At 64.8% G+C, this 23924-nt stretch overlaps 3 protein-coding genes across 4 annotated transcripts; 2 read left to right on the forward strand and 1 right to left on the reverse strand.

The window, feature by feature from the left end:
- Nucleotides 1–2057: 2057 nt before the first annotated feature.
- On the reverse strand, nucleotides 2058–3979 carry TMEM141 (transmembrane protein 141). Of its 2 annotated transcripts, XM_053667851.1 has the most exons (5): nucleotides 3809–3947; nucleotides 3517–3583; nucleotides 3262–3345; nucleotides 2867–2974; nucleotides 2058–2466 (listed from the first exon to the last, which is right to left on the reverse strand). In XM_053667851.1, exons 1-5 carry the CDS (start codon nucleotides 3860–3862, stop codon nucleotides 2414–2416), a joined length of 366 nt encoding a protein of 121 aa, XP_053523826.1. In that variant the 5' UTR covers nucleotides 3863–3947; the 3' UTR covers nucleotides 2058–2413. The 2 variants fall into 2 exon arrangements, with proteins under 2 accessions (XP_053523826.1, XP_053523827.1); XM_053667852.1 differs by lacking the exon at nucleotides 2058–2466 and having other exon boundaries at nucleotides 2886–2974; nucleotides 3248–3345; nucleotides 3809–3979.
- Nucleotides 3980–7690: 3711 nt separating this feature from the next.
- On the forward strand, nucleotides 7691–11484 carry LCN15 (lipocalin 15). The gene is made up of 7 exons (XM_037127812.2): nucleotides 7691–7786; nucleotides 8185–8324; nucleotides 8406–8476; nucleotides 8643–8753; nucleotides 9358–9459; nucleotides 9751–9817; nucleotides 11399–11484. The coding sequence occupies exons 1-6, from the start codon at nucleotides 7691–7693 to the stop codon at nucleotides 9783–9785; spliced, it is 555 nt and encodes a 184-aa protein (XP_036983707.2). The 3' UTR covers nucleotides 9786–9817; nucleotides 11399–11484.
- A 2173-nt stretch (nucleotides 11485–13657) lies between these two features.
- On the forward strand, nucleotides 13658–15862 carry LCN8 (lipocalin 8). Its single transcript, XM_037127622.2, has 6 exons — nucleotides 13658–13741; nucleotides 14589–14719; nucleotides 15099–15169; nucleotides 15415–15519; nucleotides 15618–15707; nucleotides 15806–15862. Exons 1-6 carry the CDS (start codon nucleotides 13658–13660, stop codon nucleotides 15844–15846), a joined length of 522 nt encoding a protein of 173 aa, XP_036983517.1. The 3' UTR covers nucleotides 15847–15862.
- Nucleotides 15863–23924: the final 8062 nt, after the last annotated feature.

Raw genomic sequence — 23924 nt, forward strand, 5'->3', positions numbered from 1 at the left:
CGGCCAGGCACCCCCTCCCACAGCGGTGGTCAGGCAGTGAGGCCACACATCCCTCCTCCGAGGCCTTCTGAACTCCCGACCCCAAGCTGACTTACAGGGTCTCCTCCAGCCCAGCCCAGGTCAAACTCCAGGCGGGATGACCTGGGCCTTCTCCACCCCACTCTCCCTGACCTCAGCCCCCACTCCCCGGGGACTCCTGGGTCTAGCTTTGGGTGGCACTCCAGCAGGGCTCAGTCTCCACCTCTGCGCCCCCACCTCGAGCTTCCCATGGAGCGTGAGCACCAACACTGCACAGCCTGGGGTTGGGGGGCGGGCACACATGGGAAGGGGCACTTTTCCTAGCTACCCTGTGTGACTTCACTGTGGCTGCTGTAACAAAGCACCTCGGATGATGGCTTGAACCCTGGACATTTATCGTGTCATGTCCCGGACACTGGACGTACAAGATCGGGGGGGGGGGCAGCAGACGCCGTCCGTCCCTGGCCTCACACAGCCTTTCCTCTGGGCCGTCCACACCGTCTCCTCCTCTTACCAACTCGGGAGGGTCAGAGCCCACTCTCATTGGAACGGGAACCCCTTCAGAGGCCGTGTGCACAAGTGCAGTCATATCCTGACGCCCCGGGATTAGGGCTGTGATGTGTGAATTGGGGGGGACACCGTCCAGTCTTCACCTGTGGTTACAGTGCCCACCTTCCCATAGGACCTCTTACACAGGCGCTGTGCCCTTCTGGTCACCCTTGTTTTATTTACTTATTTTTAAGCATTTTAATTTATTTTTAGAGAGAGGGTAAGAGAGAGAGGGAGGAAAACTTCAATGTGTGGTTGCCTGCTGTGCGCCCCCTGCTGGGTACCTGGCTGGCAACCCAAGGATGTGCCCTGACTGGGAATTGAACCATTAATCCTTTGGTCTGTAGGACTATTCTCAATCCACTGAGCCACACCAGCCAAGGCTGGCCACTCTGTCTTTAAAAAGTGGGTCCAGTCAGGTCTAAAACTCCCAGTTCACCTTCTCTGCCCTCTGAGCTGGGTCTTGCTCTTAGGGTGATGGAAGGACCTGCCATATATGTGTCTGCATCCTCTGCCCCTGCCGACTCAGGGCCTGAGGCAGCAGCTGCCCACCGTTCCCCAATATTGGTTCTCCCCTATTGCTCAGAACCCCTGAATTTTAGTAGGGACCCAGGGCTGCCTAGAACAAGGCGGCCTTCCTATGTGCCTCTCTGCACAGCGTGCCATGCAGTGTAAGCAGAATGGTAAGTGAACTGTTCCCCTCCTCCTTTCTGTTGACTGGGATGAAGATGCAATGGCTGGAGCTGGTGCAGCTGCCTAGGACCACGAGGTGGATTTGGAATACAGGCCACTGCAACACGGCATAGACTGCAAGAAGCCCAGGCCCCAGGCCGCCCACTTGCACCTTCACATGAAGGAGACCCCAGGTCACTTATGCCACAGTTATCTTGGGCTTCCTGTCACTGCCTTCCCACCAACAGGGTCCTGGTGCCTAGCAGGTGCTGAGCAGATTATTCCTCTGAATGACCGCCTGGCTAAGAGACACATGGGCTGCGCTGGCTTGGGCAGCGTGGCGCTGTGCTGTGTGCCTTCAGTGGGCCTGGGAGGCTGACCACAAAGGCAGTGGACCTGCCCAAGTTTACACATCTCTGCCTCTTCCGGTTGGGGTGGGTGAGTGAGTAGCCTCGCCCACTCATGAGCTTTCCTTCCATGAGGACAGAGCTCTAGTAAGCTAGCTCTGACGTCCCTCCGCCCATGGAGAGAAGTGACTTCATCTGACAGGTGTTTGGGATGACAGGCGGATGGGCATAGCCATTCCCTGTCCCTTCGTCTCTCGGGAGCCAGGTGCAATGGGCTGCACACCTTGCACTCTGCTCCTCTGTGCCCACATGTGTGGAAACAGACCCCCAGGGCTGGCAGGAGTGTCTAATCCTGGGGTTCAGTGTTAGGAACTGCCTGGCACAACCTCCAGCCTCAGCCACGTGGCACTAAGGTGACATTTGTCTCTCAGCTTCCTCCTCCTTTGACTTGCTCTCCAATCGCGGTCCAACTTAGGTGGCAAAAAGAGCAAGGCGTTTATTAGTTCCACAAGCCCAGCAGCATCTGTCACCGCCAACCGTGGGGGATGCAGGACTGGAAAGGGAATGTCCATGCACCAGGGAGGGCAGCACCCAGAGCTGTGCGTGGTGCCAGCCAGGATGCTGTCTGGCTTCGTGTCCACCATGCTTCTCGCTGCCCTACAGGAGGCCAGTCCAAAAACAGCCCTTTCTGGTGTGACCTCCTGGGCAGACCTGGCCATGTGTCTGTGCAGGGGCACAGCTGGGGCACCTTCGGGTGTGGCGAGGAACTATGGAGCGGGGAGGGCCGGCCCGGGGTGTGGAGGCACTCAGGGCTGTGTTCTGGAACTCTACTGGCCCAGGTCTTGTGCACTGTGACTGGAGCTCTTCCGGGAGCGCTGATCTGTGAGAGGCAAACAGAGACAGCACCACCCCCTAAAGCTGCTCACGTCCCTGCACCCATGTTACTGTGGCAAAAACAGGTGAGGCAAGGCCTGTAATGAGGATTCGGGCAGTGGCTTAGGTCCATCAGCCTGCTGTCTCTCACCCGGCCTCTCAATCCGGCCATTCTTCCTCCTCGGCCGCCCACACTCCTCACGTGGCACTCCCCCCATCCCAGGCCACCCTAGCCCTCCGGGGTCTTTCTCCTGCACTCATTCCCTTTCCAGGAAGTGTGTGCCCAGGGCGCAGGCCAGAGGGGAGAGGCGTGGTCCAGCCTCCACCTCCGGCCCCAGGTTTGCCTGCCTGCAGCTCCAGGCACCAGCAGCAAAGCTTTGGCTTCCTGCTGCCCCGGGACCTCTCACCTGGGCCCGTGTCTGTGGGCAGCTTCCCAGTCTCCAGGAAGAGCCAGAGGTCGCTGCATTTCTGTGTCTCCACTCGGGTCACCCAGTAGCTGGCCACGGAGCCTATGACTGGGGGGCAGAGCAGGGGCCGGTGGGCCGGGGACTCGGGCCTCTGGGCTTCTCTGGGAAGGAGAACCAGGGCACGGGACTCTCCTGGGACAGATGGCGGCGGTGGGCTGGGCAGGGATCCCTCTGGGAACTGGGGCCCCATCCCAGGAGGCAGGGATGCCTGGAATATAGCCCCCCACCCCCGCTCCTAGTGGGAACCCAACCCGTTCTGCGGGGAAGACCCACAGTCACCTCTGGCAGCCGAGGTGCATTTCAGGGGCCCCAGGTGCTGACCTTGGGGTACCCACCCACGGCCCCTAGAACGTTCCACTGAAAGGGGTATTTAAACTTCCTCTGAAGGAACATCTGCAGGCCCAAGGTCGCACCGGTGCCTGCCAAGAGACAGGGTCCCCATCAGCCAGCCCACTAGGGCCTGAGTTCCCCCCAGACACCTTCGCGGCTCCCCGCACCGGCAGGCAGCCCACATGGCGCCACCTGCTGGGGAGTCAGGGTGAGACAGGGGTTGAGGTCTCCGCACCTGAGTTCACCTGGACCCAGCCTACCTGTGACAAAGGTGAAAATGCCTTTCATAAAGGCTTTCGACTGGCAGGCGGCATACTCTCCCAATCCCTGGGAAGGGCAGGCGTTGAAGGCTCAGTCCCCTCCGTCTCCCTCCACCGTCCCTCCTGTCCCTCCTCTCGGCACTCCCCGCTGCCCACGCATGGTGCCCCGTCCCCACAGCACGAGGGTCCGGACTCTGCCCTTTATCCCGGACAGGACACGAGAATCAAGCCCCCGCCCCGCTAAGGTAGGCTTCTCAGGTCCGGAGCCCGCGTGCTAGGCCGGCCTTCTCACCGGGTGCTTGGCGGCTACGGCGTCGTCCACCCGGGACAGGCCCAGGTTCACCATGGTTGACAGAGCCTGGCAGTGCGGTCCACGCAGGCGCGGGTGGAGGGGGCTTGCCGGGACAGGGGGGATGGGCGGGGCCTGAAGGGCCGATCTGCGCAGGCGCGGTCTGAGGAGCATGGGCGTGGCAGGCGGACCGGGGCGGAGTCCTGCCTAGGGGGCGGGGCTTGAACAACGGGCGGGGCACAACGTCTGGGCGGAGCCAGACGCATCCCGCTGTCTGGGGCCCTAGGACCTTGGGCTGTGGGCGGTGGGCCAGTCGTTGGCCGGGCTTTGGTCCCTTTGCCTGGCTGCCTCGCTGGCAGAGGCAGAATGATAATTGATAGTATTATTTGTTGGGGTGGGACTTTGATGAAGGGATTAAGTCTCTTTAAAACAATCCGGAGTAGCTATGTCTGGAAAGATTATTTAGCAAATTAATCCTCCAAATACTATAAACCCATACTTACCGCCAGCAGGAACTGGGGAGTCCCACGGAGGAGGCACAGCTCCACCCCTCATAGACCAGACAGGAGAACAGAGCAGGGAGAGAGATCAGGAAAACAAAATGGGGAGGGGACAGGAGGGACCAGGGTGTGAGGGGGTGCACCCCCAGGAGGCTGGCAGGGGAGAGACCTCAGCACCGTCTCTCGTGGATAGAAGATACAGGTGCCTTTCTCTTTTCCCCTCCCCTCCATAATCGACCCCTGGGACACTCCCGGCATCTACACCACCAAAGCCCACCCCATTGCCATAACCCTGCCTACTTCAGGCTCCTTTGGGGGCCTCTGGCCACCCTCTGACTCTTTGTGACCTTCTCCAGAATTGGGACCAGGTCATCGGGCTGGCCATGATGGGGGTCTTGGGGGGCCCCTGGGACCCCACAAGTCAGTTTGGCCCTGAGGCTGAGCTAGTGGTGGGTGGGGGTAGGCCCTCCCTGCAGGGCCTTCTTGGGCCCCGGGGTCCTTCTGCTCTCCTGTTCTTAGCCCACCCTACAGGGGTCCCCGGACTTGGGGCTGCAGCATGAGGAGTGCACTCCATGGTTGGGGAATGTCCTTACCCGGAAAGCTGCAGTCCCGTGCCGTGGTGCCTTTCTTCCCTGGAGAGATACAGGGCACCATCTTGGTCCCCAGAGTCGGACTCTGCCCTGCCTGCCTCCCGTCACACGGCCCCCTGTCTGGGCTCCCAGCCCCCAACACTAATCAGCAGAGTGAGCCTGGGAGGGCAGGGTTGGGGGGCTGCAGGCCTCTCCCAACCTCTCAGCTCTGGGCGCCTTAGGGAGCTCTGCGGGGGCATGCTGCCGGGGGCCCACACATGGACGAGCTGGGGTCCAGAGGCCACCTCCCTTCTCTGCCCTAAGGCCCTGTTGGAGCCCACTGACTTGGTGGGGGGGGCTCCTTGCTCTCCTGGATGTTTCTTCCTGTGCAGGCCCTGTGTGGGGGGCTGGGTATCCAGCACCAGGAGGGGTACCCCTGTGGGTGTGCCTGTGTGTGCACAAGTATGTGGGTGTGCAGGGGTGGTGGGGAAGATCTGCATGTACCTCACCATTGGGAGATGACTAGAAGGATATCGGGCCGCAAGATGATCAGGAGAACTGTGTTGTCTGCCCCTTGGTCCTTGTTGGCCCAAGGGAGGACTGAAACTTTGCTTTCTCACCCAGTAGCCCTGGGCCGGGAAGCCCATAGCGTGTCCTTCCCCTTTCTCTGGCATTCTGGACTTGTAGCCGGGTGTGGAGAGCAGGACCAATAAAACGGCGTTGGTCCGGCCAAGACAGGATAAAGTATATAGAACAAAATGGCGTCACTCACGTCAAGCAAGATTCTGCCAGCCCGCTGTGATGCTTTGGTTCAAGAAGGAAATGACCTAAGTCACGCTTGGCAGGGTGGAGTGTTCAAGGTAGCTGTACATGTGACCGGAACAGACACGTGTGCAGAGGTGGAGTACCCCCGGGGTAAGCCCACCAAGAATCCCCACTCGCCATTGGGGTCCCCAAACACTTATGAAGAGACCGCGAGGGGTGGAGTACACGGCCCCACAGTGGCTCCAGGCCACTGCGGAGACAGCTGAGCTCCACGCCCCAGGCTGCTGCTCCACGCCACGCCTGTCTCCCTTGGCATCAGCCGCCGGGGGCTCTGCTCCGCTGTCTCCAGGCCCAGGGCTGAGACGCTGGGACTTGTGTTCATTATCCCCCGCTGATCGCTGTGTGTGTGTGCGTGTGCGTGTGCTACTCTTCCTAGACTGTTAGAGTGTGAGGAGGATTTTAACGTATGTTGACCTTCTGCCTTGAGTGAACCTGCATTCGGTGAAGGCTGAGTGAACAGCACGGTTACCTGCTAGGCCTCTGGTCTGCTCCCGGGTGCTGGGCAGCTCCGCGGGCAGCAAACAGACTGTCCGCTGGCCGCCCTACATCTCGAAACACACGCTTGTGACCCCGAGGACTGATGTTCCTTCAGGCCACCCTGCCCTCCACCCAGGGGGAGGCGTTTTGGGGGAAGATTTTACTTTAGTTTTTCAGTTTTCTTATTTCGTTTTAGAGAGGGGAAGAGAGGGAGAAAGGGAGGGAGAGAAACATCGATCGGTTGCCTTTCACATGCCCCCAGCTGGTGACCTGGCCCACAACCCAGAATCGAACCAGCGACCTTCTGGTTCGCAGGCTGGCACTCAATCAATCCACTGAGCACACCAGCCAGGGCTGAAACGTCTTTTTAAATCACTTCCCCCCTGTTGTCATTTGGGTGGTTTGTTTTTGTTTTTGAGTCTTGAGAATTCTTTGCAGACTTTTGGGTCCAAGTCCTTTATCTGATATGTGTTTTGTAAATATTTTCATGGGAAGGTGTGCCCGCCTTTTATCCGGCGACTGTGGGACCCGGTGGCCAGCTGGCGCCACCTGAAACCCAGTGGAGGCGGGAGCAGAAGCCTGGGCTCAGCCCCTCCCTCAGGCTAGAACGGGGTCTCCCTTCCCCCCCGAACACCCTTCCACTCCAGAGCCCTGGTCGTCCGGGCCCTCCCCGGGACCCCTGCCCCTCACCTGAGGCATCTGGGTGGCACACCCCGAGGCCATGTGCTGCTCCTGGCATGGTGGACACCAGACAAGACGTCCCCAGCAGAGGCCTTGGCGACTCGAGCCCACACCTCCCCGGCGACACCCCCGCTGGAATACTTATGCAACTGGAGATAAGGTGGTTTTGAGACCATAATCCGTCCTGAGTGACATCTCAGCCCCGCCCCCCAGACCCGCTCACTGGGGGCCCAGCTGGAGGCTGCGCCGGAGCACCAGGGTCTTGAGTGAGGGGCACCCAGGCCTCTGATGTCACCTCCGTCGTCAGCTGCCCCCAAAGAGGCTCTGCCCCAGATGAGGCCCAGAGGCCTGGCCAGTGGTGACCCCACTACTGTGACTGAGGACTGTGGAGGCCCCAGTTCCTGAGTGGGGGCCTCTTGGCCAGAGTATAGCTGAGCCTGACTGCTTCCCAGGAGCACGCCGGGGGCCCCGGGCCCCCAGCCCCAGCCAGACTGAAGGTGGACCGAGGCATGGAGGGTCCAGGTCCCTGCAGGCCTTGGCAATCTCTGGTTGGGCCCCCAGGACTGCCTGGCAGGTTAGGGGGCAAACTCTCAGTGCCGGGAGTCAGGTGAGAACCCCAATTTGTGGAGCCCTCCAGGAAGTGACCCCGGAGCTGGAGGGGTCACTGCAGCGGTTGGGCTGAACAATGGACAAAGGAGGGCCGGGGTTTCCGGGGCCCCAATGCCTCCTGCTCCCCAGCCTGCGGGTCTGGCCAGCCCGGCTGCGGGCTGGGCTATAAAGCAGGGCCTGCTGGGTCCCACATACGGTGCCAGCGGCCAAAGACAGGCGTGGAGATGCAGTCGGTCCTGCTGGGCCGGGTCCTGGCGCTGCTCTGGGTGTCTGTGGCTTGTGCTGACGTCCTGGTGCAGCCAGACTTTGAGGCCAAGAAGGTACCGGAGGCCTCCGTGCTGGGCTGTGGGGCTGGGGGGCTGAGTCGCCGCTGGGAGCCACAGCGAAGGGGGAACAGTGACAGCTGTCCCCACCTGCTGGGCCTTGGGCCTGCCACCCCTTTAGACTGGCTCTCCCTGTAACCCAGAAACCTCCCTGTGTGTGTGTGTGTGGGGGTGTTGATTATCGACCTGCCTCATGGTGAGGCACGGAGGCCCACAGTGGTGACCTGACATGCCCAGCTAGGTTCAGAACAGGGCACTTGTCCACCCCGGTCTCAGACCCTGGAGGCAGACACTCCAGACACCTGGCCCTGTGGCTTCAGATGAGGCCCGGCTCTGGGTTGTCAGCCCTGTGCCCCTGGGTCCCTGAGCCTGCTGGTCACCGAGCCGCCTCGCAGTTCTCAGGCCTCTGGTACGTGGTCTCCATGGTCTCCGACTGCAAGGTCTTCCAGGAAAAGAAGGACCACCTGCTGATGTCCTCCGCCACTGTCACCGCCATGGCGGGAGGCAACCTCAGCGTCCACATGGAGGTCCCCAGGTGAGCCCCGCTCGAGGGTGCGGCTGGCGGGGCGGGTGAGCCTGGGCGGAAGCAGAGAGTGAGTGGGCTGCTCACCCCCAGGGCTGAGGCCTGTAACCAGATGGATGCAGAGTACTTGAAGGTGGGCTCCGAGGGGCACTTCCTGGTCCCAGGTAGGTCCTGCCGCACCCCCTTCAGAGGCACTTGAGCCTGATTCTCCGTGGGGTGACTGTCCTTCCCCCCAGCATCCCTCCTCCACCGCCTCCTCCCGTCCCTTCCCTTCCGGCCCCGGAAGCAGAGGCCGGGCCTGGGCACCTGCAGCTCTTCCCCCACCCGCAGCTCTGGGCTACCTGGACGTGCGCGTGGCGGACACCGACTACCGCTCCTTTGCTGTGCTCTACATCTACAAGGAGCTGGAGGGCGTGCTCAGCACCATGGTGCAGCTCTACAGTGAGGCCCCCAGCCTCCCCCTCCTCTGGCCCCGCCCCTTCGGGACCCGCCCCAGGTCCTCCTCTGCCCCCGCTGGTCTCCCACTCCCCACTCCCCGTCCTGGCTAGGCAAGGATCAGGTGGCGCTGTGCTGGGGGTGGCGGGCCTTCGCGAACTCGGAAGGGTAGGGCTTGATTCGCGGGCGTCTGTGGGCTGGACACTCAGGCCCCGCTCTGATGCCCTGAGAGTGGGGACCCATCTTCCCCGGCTGCCTGGGACCGTGAACCAGGGCTGAGATCCTCCAATGTGGCTTCAATTTCCCGGGGTTCGGCTGAGTGGAGCTCTCCAGGGTGGAGAGGCTGCCCGGGTGAGGGCGGGACAGTGGCCTTGGGGGCTGCCGGAAGAGATCCTCTGGTGGGGTGCAGCCCAGGGAACAAGGCCGGAGTGGGGGGACAGCTGGGTCCCCAATCTATTGGACACCTTTGTGTGAGTTAGCAAAGGGCGCCCCCTCTGGGCCGATTCCAGTCCCCACGGGTCCCTCGGCCAGGCAGGTACCTTCCACCTTGAGGGGCTGCGTGCCCTCAAGGAAGTGAGGCAGGGAGACACGGGGCTCTGCTCTCTCCCAGGCCGGACCCCGGAAGTGAGCCCCCATGCCCTGAGGGTCTTCCAGGACTTCTACCCAACCGTGGGGCTCCAGGACGACATGATGGTCTTGCTGCCTAAGTCAGGTACTGCCGGCAAGCCCCGCCTCCAGACAGGCCCCGCCCACCAAGCCCCGCCTCCAGTCCCCCTTTCCTGTTCCCAAACGTGCAGGCCAGAGGCTGGGCTGGCACAGCCCTCTTCTTCCCCCAACAGACGCCAAGGGGGAGGTTTTGGGGAGTCCAGGAGGGAGAGGCTTTTGGCCCCACCCTGTGCGGGTGGCTGGACCGGGCCCCACACTCCCAGGGGTTGGGACTGCAGGAAGTGGTGGGCATTCCCGCCAGCTCGGCCTCTCAAGGGCCCACTTTCTTCCCCCACAGACGTGTGCTCCTCAAGGGGCGAGGAGGCACCCTGAGCCCTCCGGACACTGACCTCGACTCTTCCCAGGTGGAGACAGGGTACCGCCTCCCTCCCTCCTGCAGAGTTTTCCTGGGCTCCCCCCACATCAGGTCCCCTGCTCTCTCACCAAAGATTCCCCTCGCACCAAATCCACTCTGCCTTGCTCCACCTGGCTTGTGTGCTTCAGGCCTCAGCTTACACGCCACCTCTTCCAGGAAGCCCCCACTGATTGCCTGGGCCTGCTATAACAAATGAGCACAAACTGGGTAACTTAAAACGACAGACATTGCCCTCTCAGTTCTGGAGGCCACAGGTCTGAAGTCGAGGCATGGGCTGGGCTGGTTCTTGCTGGGGCTCTGGGGGGGCGCCCCTGTCTCCCCCAACTCCTGGCGGGGCCGGCCGTCCTGGCACCCCCGGCCGGTAGACATGTCGCTCCTGTCTGTACGTCCAGTGTCACAGGGCCGTCTTCCCTCTGTGTGTGGTGTCCAGGGTCCCCTCTTCCTGTAAGAACAGCCATCACCGGATGTGGGACCCCCTCCCTCCAGGGGAGTCTAGTTTTGGGAACCCTAAATAATCACACTGGAAAGATGCTGTTTCTAGACAAGGTCACGTTCCGAGTTCCAGGTGGACTTGAGTGTTGGACGGACTACCCAACCCAGTACACTGTCTCCTGGGCCCTAGCTCACCCCTGGGCACAGGGCCCTGTCTGGGGGCGACTGGGGTCCTCGTCCTATCCCCGAGGGTCCCAAGGGGCAGGAACCGCCACTTTCTCCTTCACTGCCATCACTGGGCTAGGCCCCCAGAGCCCTTGGGACACAGAGGCAGGTGGGCTCTTGGGGCTACCTTCCCCCAAAGTATACACCATGGGACCAGCAGGCCCCTTATCCAAGTTCATCGTGAGGAATTTGGGAAGCCAGATAAAGCAGTAAGCAATGGGTATGATGCGATGGTCACCAGCATCGGGAGGCAACCCTTGCGTGTCTCTGGCAGTGACGGTGGGGGCTCCGCATCGCCCTGTGGTTGGGGTGCCCTGTCCCTCATGCCATCTGCTCTCCCCAGCTGTCCTGGCTGCTGACCCAGGGGCGCTGGGGACACGGGGCTGCTTCACCTGTTCAGCGTCTGACGCCTGTGGCACCACATGGGGCCGTTCCAGAAACAATACTGGGCGGGAGGAGATGGGTTAAGGAATCGAGCCAAATGACACCATTCCAGAAGGTTCCACTGGTAGAGAGTGCCAGCTCCGGCTTCCTGCTCTGTGTCCCACCCCCGGGTTCTCTTAAAAAGAAAAATCAGCTGGTGGGACCAAGGGCCTCTCTCGACCGCCTCCATGGCTGCTCCGTGGCCTTTGGCTGTGCTTCGTGGCCCTTCTGGGGCCTCCTTCCCTGCCAGCCAGCGAGCCAGGCACTGGGTGCTGGGGGGCCCCTGGGTGCTCCAGGAGAGCAATGGTGGGGTTGTCGCCACACTTAAGGAGGTCTGGGCAGCAGCACAGCTTCCAGGGGCCTTGCTCACAGGGGTGTGTGCCGGGGGGGGGTGGCACCCGGCTGTGTGTGCGGGCAGCAGGGGCCACCCACAGGGGGTTTGTGGAGTGAGTGGGTGGGCTCAGTGACCTCGCCTTTCCTGTCTGTGCAGGGCCACCGGAGCAGCAGCCCTCAGCTCCTGGAGTCGTCCGGACGCTGGGCCCTGCCTTTTCCACAGGCCTCGCCCGTCCCTGCCTGCTGACACTCCCCCCGCCCCCCCGGCAAGGCACCCCCCTGGGCCTCCCGCTTTCACTCAATAAACAGATTCTACAGGCTCCGGGCTCCTCGCCTCTTCAGAGAGGCACTCAGGGGGAGCTGGTGGACCCCATCTTGACCCTGGGCTTCTGGGGAAACTGAGGCAGGGAGGTGGTTGTGAAGGGACTCTGGCTGCTGGGCTCCCCCTGGCTGAGGGGCAGGCAGGAGGCTCCAGCTGAGCTTGGCACCTGCGGGTGTACCCCCGGGCAGCACCCAGCACCTCTGACTTGACCCCTGTGGGTTCCCAGCACCTGTGGGAACCCAAGGCCCCCCATGGGGTGGGCCCTACTGTGGGGGCTCTGCTGGGTGTGCAAAGGCCCTGGATGCAGGAGCGGGAGGCTGCAACACAAAGGCTTTGGGGTCTCCCTCCCACCGCCGGTGCGCCCGGGCCCTGGAGCATATGTGTCACCCTTTGTGAGACCTGGACGAGGGTCTTGTGGCGGCCGGCGCACCCCAAGCCCTCGCCGCGGGCCTGGCCCTCAGTGGTCCGCTGGACACGCAGCGCGACTGCTGTGCTCCTTGTTTCGAAGATCTGGAAACTGAGGCACACAGCAGTCAGCGGCTTGCCCAGCAGGGGCCAGGTTGGGGTCCAGGCCCAGGGGTCAGGCTCCAAGGCCTGGGCTCCGTGCTGACCCCTGATTAGATGGGGGGCAGGAGAGCCCTGCTGGAGCCCCCGAGGTCACGGCCTAGTTACGTTGGGCTGCACACTTCAAAGGGCTGGCGGGGGAGGGGCAGGAAGGCGCTGGAGGCCTCACTTCGCTGATCACGGGCCCTGCAGCCCCAGCAGAGCCAGAGCCAGAGGCTGTGGGCCCTGAGGACATCGGTCTTCATCCTGCCCTTGGTCCTCCAGAGATGGCAGGCGGCCCCCGCACTTCCTGTCTTCCCTCTGCTGCCTGATCCAGCCCATTCCAGGGGCCCTGGCTTATCAGCCCAGGGAGGGGGCCAACTGGCTCTGGCCACCCCGTCCTGACTCGAGCCCCTGAACCCCTGAACCCAAGCTGATGGTCAGTGTCGGAGGCAGCACCACATCCGGGTCCCCAGGGGGCCTGTCCCCAGGAGAGTGGGACGTCCGCTTAGCCCGAGTCTCTCCGGGGCGGGCTCTCCTGGCGCAGTGGCGGCCAGCTGCCTCCTCATTTCTCGTCAGCCGAGGGCCAGAGATGTGCGTCTGGGCAGGAGCTGCTGTGGGTAGATGGGGAAACTGAGGCAGAGCAGCCGGACCCCATGGCTGGAGGGGCCAGGGCTGGTGCCAGGGGGCCCGAGTCCCCCTTCACCCCAACATCTGTATTGTTGGGACCTGGGTCTGGAGTGGGAGGCGTGGGTGGCGGGGGCCGGGGCACAGGCGGGCTGGAGGATGACGCCGGCGTGTGCTCACTGGCCTTGCCCGGTGGGCAGGGTGGGCCCTTGAGGGGGCCTTCCCGCTGGGGTCCCACCTTGCTGTGCGAGGAGGGGCCTGAGGCGGTGGGGAGGTCGCTCCGCACGGCCCGGCTGGGGGAGCAGAGGGCACCGGGAGGGCGACAGCGGCTGGCGGGTCCCCAGCACCCGCAGAGGGCCCTCCACCCAGCCGCACCCACCTCCGTCTCCTGTGCGCCCCCTCGCTGGGCTCAGAGGTGCTCCCTCTGCAGGAGACCCCCAGGCAGAGGGACCCCCCCACTCACCCCACCCCGTAGAGGGCTCCTGGGCGGCACGTACCAGCCCTCAGAGCGTCTGTGCCAGGATTCCTCGGAGAGGGCCCGGAACTGTGTGTCCGTGGGCAGGTGCCAGGCTGCATGCAGGGCCCTGGGAGCCTGTGGGGCCGGGGCCGGGGCATCGTCCATCCTGTCCGCCCTGTGTGGGGGCGGCCCGGGGTCCCGTGCTGCCCCGGGGGGTGGGGGTGTCCTGCTCTCAGGCCCCCAGTCAGGCCCCTGTGTCCTGCCCCCTCGTCCCCGAGCTGCTCCAGTCCAGGCCAGCCGGAGGCCGTGGCGTGGGCGTCATACTGGGGCAGAGATGGCGGGTGTCTCTGCCCCATCGGTGGCCCAGTCGGCCTGGTGACGTCCTCAGGGGATTGTGTCACACTGGCCCTCCCTCGGATATAGACCCGGGCGCTGCGGGGCAGAGGCGGCGTGTGCGCTGACCCGCGATGGAGGCCAGGCTGCTGAGCGCCATCCTGGGCGTCGTCCTGGTGCAGGCGGAGACCGCAGTGCAGAGCTTGGACCTGCCGAGGGTGGGGGCTTCTCTCCCATGTCTTTCGAAGGCTGGGCGAGGAGGGGCTCGAGTGTCCAGCTACTCCCGTCCCCGGTCTCTCGGCCCCAGCTGATGCCACAGCAGCTTCCTCGGGGTCCAGGACCCTGCTCGGCTGCCAAGGGCAGGGGCCTAAGGGTCTGAGCTCAGATCTCCTGCCTCTCCCCTCCTCGGGGGGCCAGTGCCTGGGCCCGGTGGGCAGAGCCCTGGCTGTGGCCACCCTGTGGCCTGAGCCAGGCTGCTGATCCCCTGCGGGTTCCAGGGTCTGGGGCTCAGGGTGGCCACCTCGTGCCCCCGGGTCGGTGGCCCCGCACCCTGTGGGGACCGGAGGAGCCTGTCTCGACGGGGAGGGTGGTTGGGGTTTGGCTCCCAGCTCCATGCTCCAGTGCCTGGCTCCTCGGCTGGGTCTGTGTCGGTGCCAGGAGACCATCAGCAGGCTCGGGGACGATGGGGACATACTTCCTCTTCTGTTGCAAAAAACGAGCCCTTTCCAAGAGGTTCGACGGGGACCTGGGCTCTCTGAAGGCAGAGCTCCCTCCCCCAGGGTGGCCGGCAGGCGGAGCAGTGTCCACTTCCACGGGGCTGGACAGAGTGGGCCAGCCCTCAGCACCACCGCCCTCTGACGTCCCTCCTTAGGGACCAGTACCCACAGAGGCCGTGATGCCAGCAGGGGCCCCGAGAAGGATGACGGCCTGCAGCTCTGCCGTCCTGCCTTGCGGCTGCTGGCTGTCCACTGCCCTTTCAGAACCCGCTCGCTCCCTGCCTGGGGGGTCCTGGGGTCTCTGTGTCCTGGGGCCCCGAGACCGGACGGCTCTGTCCCCTCTCTCCAGCTTGCAGGGTTCTGGAGGGAGGTCGGCGTGGCCTCCAAACAACACCTGGCACTGACAACCCCCAAGAGGCTGGAGGCCCTGTTCCTGACCCTGCATGAGGCTGAGCTGACAGTGAGGGCTGCATACAGCAGGTGTGGGGCCGGGTCCCCCAAGCTGGGGTGGGAGCAGGTGTGTGGCCAGGTGCCTGGGGGCAGCCCCCTGCCCCGGCGCTGTCAGTTTGCTGGGCCAGCACCCAAGACCTTCCCCCTGCTCCTGGAACTATACCCCCCCCAAATATAAGCATAGAGTTTTGATAATGTTCGGTCTATTTATAAGAAAAGAAAATGGGCTTAAGGGTGGGTGGCCCTCTGGAGGTCCCAGACCATGGCTGAGGCAGGAGGGGTCCCGCCCTGCACCCCTGCCCTCCACCCCCTGCAGAACTTCCTAAAGACACGCTCCCCACCCCCCAACCGTGCCGGGCAGGGGAGCGCAGCCTGGCCTTCCCCTCACGGGCCCTTCGCTGCCTTTCAGCCTGGGCAGCTGCGAGACGGAGAACATCGTGGGCTCGGAAGTAAACGTTTCGGGGAAGTTCGTTTTCCCTGGTAAGAGCCCTGGCCCCCATGCTGTGGTCACACCCCCCTGGCCCTGCACACTGGAGACATTTGGCCTGGCTGTCCCCCACGCTGTTCCCCACACGTCCCAGACTCTCTCCCCCATAAGCCCACGGCCCTTCAAGGGCTGCTTCAGCCTGCCATGGTGTCCTGGGTGGGTCCGGCGGTGCTGGGGGCGGAGGCTCAGCTCTGGTCTGCACAGTCCGCCACACTCCCCAGCCCCTGCTTGTCCCCAGGCCGCCGGGAAATCCGAGTGATCGACACGGACTACGAGCGCTATGCCATCTTGCGGCTGTCCCTCGCCTGGCGGGGGGAGGACGTTCATGTGCTCAAGTACTTCGGTAAGCCCCCCATAGGGGCGGGGCGCCTGCCGTCCCTGCTGCCCAGCTGCTGGGCATCCCCCTCCGCCCCCACTCAGCTCCCGCCGCGCCGCCCACAGCGCGAAGCCTGGAGGAGGACTATGAACCAGGCCTCTGGAAGTTCCGGGAGCTGGCAGCAGACACCGGGCTGTTCCTGGTGGCCCGGCACGGTGAGCGCCAGGCCTCTGGGCTGGGCTGTAGGCTGGGAACTCCGAGGGTGGGGCCGGGCCCCACTCCTGCAGCCCCTCACACCGCCCCCACCCCACAGGGCAGTGCGCCAAGCTCCTGAAGCAGGTGAGCCTTCACTGAGGCCCCGCTGAGCCCCCAGCTGGACGGGACTCCCGGTGCCTCTAGGTCCTGGGCCTCCGGGGGGGAAGGGTGACCACCGGCTGCCAGATGGGGACCCTGGAGGCTGGGGTGCAGAAATGGGCCTGGATGGGGCACGGGGGGCCGGACCCTGGGCCCCCCTTCCATGGAGCAGGGCGTGAGGGGCTGCTGGGGGCTCTGCCTGCTCCCATCCCTCCCAAGGTGGGGGCCCCATCCACACGTGCCAACCCGCCGTCATCCGTCCACTCCTGTGTGACATAGCCCCAGAGGTGGGGACCAGCACCCACTTTGCAGGCAGAGAGCCGGGGCTGTGTGTGGGCAGAGCCACACGACAGCTGGGCCGCCCCTCCACACCCAGACCCTGGCCCTGGCCCCCGGGGGCCAGCACTGCCCCTGAGCCCCTGCCCTTCTGTGTCTAGGAGCTAATCTAGGAGCGGGTCCCAGGCCAGGACTCAGGGAGCCCCGCCCACACGCCCCTCCTGCCCCCTGCCCGGGGTTGGAGGGTGACTGCAGCAGCTTCCAATAAACCCATAGTGAGCACAGCCGCTGCCAGAGTCTTTCCTGGGGGGGGGTCAGTGGGCGGGGGGGGGTGCGGTGGGGGCGGGGGGCGTGCTGTCTGTGACTGCCCTAGAAATGAGACTCTGTCCTCGGAGTGTGGATGGTGCTGGCTGCCTGCCCTGGCGGGACCTCTGCCTGGAGGGGGCTGGGTCAGGGCCACCGGGCTCAGGGGCAGGATGGCGGCTCCTGCCCTCCCCCCTCTCCCGAGAGGGCCCTGCCCAGCCCTGCCCAGCTCGGAGCCCCCAGGTCGGGCCACCCATGGCCCCCTTAGCCTGGTCCTGCTCCCTGGAGCCCAGGAGGGCTGCCCAGCTTGGGGTCCTGAGGACTCGGGCTGCCCTGGGGACGGGGTCAGCGGCAGTTCAGGGGGTCCCACAGCTCGGGGGCCCTGGTGGCTGTGGAGGCATCGGGCCCTATGTGGGCTCACTGGCCTCCCCAACCATCTTCACGCAGGCTGACCTGCTAGGAAGGGGCTGCGGGGCCCGGTGGTCCTAGACCTCGGAACCCCAGCTCCTGCTGGGGGGACAAGGACAGACTTCCTGGAGCCCAGGAGGACGGTGCAGGAAGCAGAATTCGGTCCACTGCCCCCTCAGATGTCATTTAAGGACACGAGTTTTAGGATCAAGTCACCAAGGCTGTGGGAATCGCTGGGTGGGTGGGGCATCAGGGCAAACCGAGCAGGACGCCCAGACTGGGGCCGTGCGGGCAGCCAGCCCTCCGCCACCCGCCCTGGCCAGCCACCAGCCACTCTGGTGTCCTGAGCTCAGGGGCCTGGCCCCGGTGGCCCTGCCGGGAGGGAGGTGCAGGCACCAGGGCCCGCAGGACACACTGGCGCTGCATGTGTGGGGACCCAGAGAGTCACTTTGCCGTTTTTTATTCTGATCTCCTACCACCCACCCTCCCGCCACCTCCCTGTTTGTCTGTGTCTCCCCCCGTCAGGGTTTGGGCACCGTCTGCTGGGTGCTGGAAAGCCCCCACCTGGCCCTGTCTCGTGCCCCCTGGGTGGCCACCAGGGTCCCACTGAGGGTGGGCTGGAGGCCGGGGCAGAGACGGCCCCTGGGGTCCCTCAGCCACCCCCCAAGCTGGGTGACCTTGGGCCGGTGTGACATGCCCTCCGTCACTCAGCCCTTCCCTGGTGAGAGGGGCTCCCTCTGACCTGGGGGACAGTTGTGCGGTTCAGGGGCAGAGGGCCGGGGGTGGACACCTGTGCTCAACTGGCTGTGTTCTGCTCACTGTTCCTTCGCTGACCGCTGGGTGCTCAAAGGGCTCCGATGGCCGGCCAGCAGGACACCCCGGGCCGCTCTGCACCGCCCGCAGCCTGGGGCTGGGCTGTGAGAGCCGGCACGGCGGGCACACCCATGTCCTCGGACTCACCCTGCTGAACCTGGCCAGCTGGCAGGTCTCGGTTGCCTGGGCCCCTGACCTGGGCATGTCTAGGTTCGAGGGGGGGGACTTGGGACCATGGAACAGGGGCCTGTGCTGGCCACGCAGTGGGGCACGCCTTGAAGAAGCCACGGGCTCCCCGTGCGGGGCGTGTTCAGCAGCTGGGGGCCCTGGCGTGGTGCCCAGCTGTGCACACCTTCCGGACATGCTCACCTGGGAGAGCGGTTCCCCCGGTCAGGGCATTCCCGCAGGTCATGCCCGTCCTGTCCTGTCCTGTTCTCTCATCCCGGAGCCGAGCCCTGCCCGAAGCCATGGACGCACAGTCCGAGAGCCCCGGGGCTGACCATGAAGGGGGTGCCAGGGTCTGGCCAGACAGTCACCTTGTGAGAGCTGACGGCACTGCCCAGTGGGCCGTCTCCCCCTCGGGCTTGGTGAGTGGGCGGCTGGCTGCTGGCGGGTCTGCCCTATGCTGCCCACCTGCTTAATGAAGCCAGCCTGTGCCCGTCCCGAGGGCCTGTGGGGAAGGATATAAGCCTGGGGCCGGGCCCCAAGGCCGTGGCTCTGGTGTTTTAGGGAGCTGGTCCAGCCACCCAGCTGCCTGACATGAAGGTCGCCGGGCTCACGGCCCTGCCGGTGCTGTGCGTGGCACTGGCGGCCAGCAGACAGGACTCCTCGGTGCTGAAGGACTTTGACTTTGTCAAGGTGGAGAGCTCAGGGGGCCCTCTGTGGGGGACCTGCCGCCCCGGGTGTGCTGGGGCGTCTTCCGGGACTGCTTGCTCTGGAACCCCTGCCAGTTCCAGTGTGGGCTGGCCCCGGACTTTCCAGGCTGCTGTCCCCCGTGGTGGGGAGGGTGGCCCCGGCCCTGGACCTGAGTGTCTGTGGCAGCTCCTCGCCCTTCCAGTTTTCAGGCTTGTGGTACGAGATCGCCGCTGTGTCCAAGCCCCAGAGCTTAACCCCAGAGCTGGGGAGGATGGGGGCAGTGCTGGTGGAGCTGGAGGGGGGCCACTTGGCCCTGACCACCGCGTACGAAGAGTGAGTGAGGCGGGGAGGACGGGGGTGGGGGGCCTGCCTGCCCAGGCACACCGGCCACCCCTCCAGGATGGGGGGCTTGAGCAGCGGGACGAGGCGCAGACCAGGGGCTGAAGGGCAGGGTGGAAGCTCCCAGGCTGGGGGGCCCTCAGTCCCGCCTAAGACAGTTCAGGAGGTGACCCCTGACCCTGGCCCTGGTACCTCTCCCCCCGGGTGTCAGGCCTCCGCACAGAGCCTGGACCAGGCACCGCTGGCCGGCTGCCCTCGCCTGCGCCCTGGGCTGCGTCGGGGTGCGTCACGTGGGCCAGGGTCCACTGGGTCCCCTGCACGTGGCCTGGACGCTGTCGGGGTCGGGGAAGTGGGGCTGGTCAGCCCCCAGAGGGCGGTTTCCTCCTGCCCAGAGGGACACAGCGCTCGCTGGGCAGGGTTCCATTACAGGGGGCTCTCGGTGGTCTCAGGGCGGCCCCCTGTCCAGAATGAGGGGCTTGGTGGGGTGCAGCTGGCTGCAGGGCTCTGTGCTCTGCAGTGAAAACCGCTGTGTGAAGGACAAGAGTCTGGCCTTGAAGGGGGACGCTCCGGGGAAGTTCAAGCTCCCCAAAAAGTCTGGTAAGCAGCTGCCCGAGGCTGTAGCGTCCCTGATGGCCGCGTGGCCCCACCCCCACCGCGGTCCGGAGGGTTCCGAAGGCGGGGTCTTCCCATCGCAAAACCCCCCTGAAGGCCACATCCAGCAGGGGCAGCGCATTGTCCTGCCGCTCACGGTCCCGCTCAGCCCCACCGGGCACTCAGTTGTGGGAGGCGCACAGCCCTGTGCCCTCCCGTGGTGACTGGCCTCAGCCGGTGCTCCGGGCCACCCTGGGCCAGAGCCCTCCCCCAGTGTGCAGCTCAGGGCTGGCTCCGCCTCCTGCCATGGCCCCGCCTCCTGCCCTGGCTCCGCCTCCTGCCCTGGCTCCGCCTCCTGCCCTGGCCCCTGGGCCTCTCCCTGTGAGGGCAGTGCCCCTTCCCTCTGGTGCTAAAAAACGTCTGACCCCGCGTCTCCTAGTGCGGGTCGGCGGGGCCCTCAGGGAGGTGCAACCCTCTGGCGTGTGCGCACGGGCACTCACGCGTGTGTACACATGTGCACAGACAGGTATACATGCGTGTGTGCATGCGTCTTCGAGCAGGGACGAGCCCTGGGGGAACCCATCCCTGGGGAGGCGGTGGGCATACGGGGGGACGCAGAGCCCCGTGTCTGTTCGTCCCCCAGAAGAGAAGGAGGTGTCGGTGGTGGACACGGACTACCAGACCTACGCCATCCTGGACGTCGTCCAGCACCAGGGCGGGAGGAGCCACAGGGTCATGAAACTCTACAGTGAGCTCAGGCAGGGCTGCGGCGGGGTGGGGGTGCGCTCCCCACCCCCACAGGCCTCAGTCCCGCCCCCCAGGGGGACACCAGCTCTGGCGGGGGGTCAGGAGAGGGCAAAGAGATGGATGGACTGGGAGGGGTCCGGCAGCGGCCCCGCCGGCGCCCCATGCACCATGCCCTCGCCCCCCAGGTCGCAGCCGGGACCACAACGAGGAAGCTTTGAGGCGGCTGCAGGAGGTGGCAGGGGAGCGTGGCTTCACGCCGTGGGAGGTGCACCTGCTCAGCTTGGAACGTGAGTTCCGGGACCTTGGGCCAGGGTCTCCCTGTGCCCCTGCACGCCCCCAGCCAGCGCAGACTCCCAGCTCCGTCCCCCGCCTCACACTTCCTGTTGTCCACAGCGACCTGCGAGAACTTGTTGCAGCTGGTGAGCTGGGGTGCACCCACCTCTCCTTCCCACCTCGCACAGAGAGAGGGGTCTGGGGCCTGAGGAGGGCGGGCTCTCTCTGTGGGGGTCACAGCAGGGCCAGGCCAGCAGGCTGAGCTGTGGGGACCGCCTGAGAGGCAAGGCCCTTGCCTGCCCGCTCTGTGCTCCCCGGTGGGGCCGGGCCCCACTCCTGCAGCCCCTCACACCGCCCCCACCCCACAGGGCAGTGCGCCAAGCTCCTGAAGCAGGTGAGCCTTCACTGAGGCCCCGCTGAGCCCCCAGCTGGACGGGACTCCCGGTGCCTCTAGGTCCTGGGCCTCCGGGGGGGAAGGGTGACCACCGGCTGCCAGATGGGGACCCTGGAGGCTGGGGTGCAGGGATGGGCCTGGATGGGGCACGGGGGGCGGACCCTGGGCCCCCCTTCCATGGAGCAGGGCGTGAGGGGCTGCTGGGGGCTCTGCCCGCTCCCATCCCTCCCAAGGTGGGGGCCCCATCCCACACGTGCCAACCCGCCGTCACCCGTCCACTCCTTATGTGACATAGCCCCAGAGGTGGGGACCAGCACCCACTTTGCAGGCAGAGAGCCGGGGCTGTGTGTGGGCAGAGCCACACGACAGCTGGGCCGCCCCTCCACACCCAGACCCTGGCCCTGGCCCCCAGGGGCCAGCACTGCCCCTGAGCCCCTGCCCTTCTGTGTCTAGGAGCTAATCTAGGAGCGGGTCCCAGGCCAGGACTCAGGGAGCCCCGCCCACACGCCCCTCCTGCCCCCTGCCCGGGGTTGGAGGGTGACTGCAGCAGCTTCCAATAAACCCGTGAGCACAGCCGCTGCCAGAGTCTTTCCTGGGGGGGGGGGGTCAGTGGGCGGGGGGGTGCGGTGGGGGTGGTGGTAGGGGCGGGGAGTGTGCTGTCTGTGACTGCCCTAGAAATGAGACTCTGTCCTCGGAGTGTGGATGGTGCTGGCTGCCTGCCCTGGCGGGACCTCTGCCTGGAGGGGGCTGGGTCAGGGCCACCAGGCTCAGGGGCAGGATGGCGGCTCCTGCCCTCCCCCCTCTCCCGAGAGGGCCCTGCCCAGCCCTGCCCAGCTCGGAGCCCCCAGGTCGGGCCACCCCCGGCCACCCTCCTGGCTAAGCCTGGTTGTGCCCCCTGGAGCCCGAGGCCTCTGTGGCTGGGTCCCCTGGGCTGAGTCCTTGGTTGAGGTGTCACGGGTAGAAGGTGACCATACGTCCCTCCAGCCCACATTGTCATTCTGCCCTGGCTCCCTACTGCCCCAACTGAAGTCTCACGGGCATTGTTTTCTACCCCCTCCAATCCCCCACCCTTGGTGCCCAAGGTTGGCCCAGCCTGACACAGGGCCTGGTCCCCATCACACACTCTGTCACCGTGACCGATTCTATGGCCTGTTCTGGTCCATCCATGGGGCTGGAAGGGTAGAAAGGGCACTCTGGCTCTGGGCAGGGGACCTGAGGCTCACGGCTGAGGCAGGGTGGACCGGCTTGAGGTCAGCAGTCTGGGGCAGGGAGCGCCTGCCGAGCCAGAGGTGCCCTTGGGGGGACGGACCGCCCTGAGGGTCCGGCGTGCCCGGGACTCGCCCTAACGAACATGAACCGAGACCCCGGAGACCCACATCCCCATCTCGAGGCTGAGTTGGACCGGTCAGGCACTCTGGAACCGCAGGGCGTCCTGCGGATCTGTGTGGCCAGGGCCCTCGGCAGGTACACGGAACCCGAGGGTCGGAAGTCGGGCTCGTGTGTGCGCCTGCCTAGCAGGGCGGCCCAGCGGCGGGTTCTGGGGGCTGCGCATCTGAGGGCGAGGTGCCCGCCACGTTGGTTTCTGCTGAGGACCCTCTTGGCTTGTAGCCGGCAGGCTCCCGCCGTGTCCTCTGGGGTGGTCTCCGAGGTGCCCCCTCTTCTTCAGGGCTCCACCCTGTGACTTTGCTTAAGCCCCTCGTCCCCCTGAAGGCCCTGACCCCAACTACACACGGGGCCCAGGCTTCAAGAGGAGAATTCTCAGGGACACGCTTCTGCCCGCAGCAGTAGCCAGCGCTGCTTGGTGTGGCGAGAGAACCCAGGAGCTCCACAAGGGGTCATCAGCGATGTCCCCACAGAGGGAGAGAGAGGGACAGTCCGCGGTCGAACAGAGGGCTCGGTGCAGAGGGCCCTGAGAAGACCCAGAATGCGCGCGGCTTTAAAGCGGCGCCGGTCCGAGCTGCACCCTCCCTGGGCCTGCCCGCCCGGCCCAGCTCTGCAGCTGCTGGCAGTCTGCCGTCTCTCTGTCCTCTGTCCATCCATCCATCTGTCCATGAGTCCTGCCGCCTGCCCACCTATCCACCCATCCATCCCTCCACCACCTGTCCATCCATCCGTCCGTCTGTCCGTCCACCCGCCCATCATGGATCATCTCTTGCCAGTCATCCGTTTTCCGTTACCATCTGCCCATGACGCGTGCGTGTGCATCTGTCTCTGGAAGGGCCAGTTTTGACAAACTAAGTTGTGCTGTACGTTTATCCATTTCATTTAGAGCTTCAAAGATTTGCTTGAAAGTCAGCAAAGCACTTTCTATTTTTCCTTCTGTCCCTAAGATCATTCCCTTCCTCTTGTCATTTTAAAAAAAATTTTTATTTCTTTATTTTCAGAGAGAGGGGAAGGGAGAAAGAGAGGAAGGGAAACATCCATGTGTAGTTGCCTCTCACACGCCCCCTACTGGGGACCTGGCCTGCAACCCAGGCATGTGCCCTGACTGGGACTCGAACCGGTGACCCTCTGGTTCACAGACTGGCACTCAAGCCACTGAGCCACACCAGCCAGGGATACAGATTCTTCCTTAGCCAGAACTCAAGAACCTGAGTTGCCAAACTGGGGTTGACACCTGGCGCCACTTTTCTGCCGCCAACATTCTCAAGGTGTGGAATGACAGTGTTTTCCAGGCCCTTTGTCCTGAGCCACACCTGGCGGTCTGTTCCTCGGGCCCTGCTGCTTTCTGTTTACGCCGGGAGCTTGTCCCCCGCTTGCCTCTCTCCTGGAAGCGCGATCATTTGCCTGGACACTCTGATGCATTGTTACCCGCATAGTCCATGGCGCACCGTGTCCTGAGCATGGCATCCGGCACTGCACAGCACGGTTCTGCTGGCACTTCTCTCCCACTTCTGTTCACGTCGGCTCCTAGGCTACAAAAGATCCCGCCCCTGCCCCCGCCCCGGCCCGGGGAGTCCGTCCTGCACTCTTGCTGGGGTTTCTCTGCACAGCGGCCAAGCTGGGACAGCCCGGTCTCCTGAACCCCTGGGCAGCGGAGGCAGCTTGGGCGGCGGGAGGCACCGTTCACTTGGGCCCG

The sequence above is a fragment of the Artibeus jamaicensis genome, unplaced genomic scaffold (genome assembly GCF_021234435.1).
Source record: "Artibeus jamaicensis isolate MK-2021 breed Jamaican fruit bat unplaced genomic scaffold, CSHL_Jam_final contig_471, whole genome shotgun sequence".
NCBI classification, from domain to species: domain Eukaryota; kingdom Metazoa; phylum Chordata; class Mammalia; order Chiroptera; family Phyllostomidae; genus Artibeus; species Artibeus jamaicensis.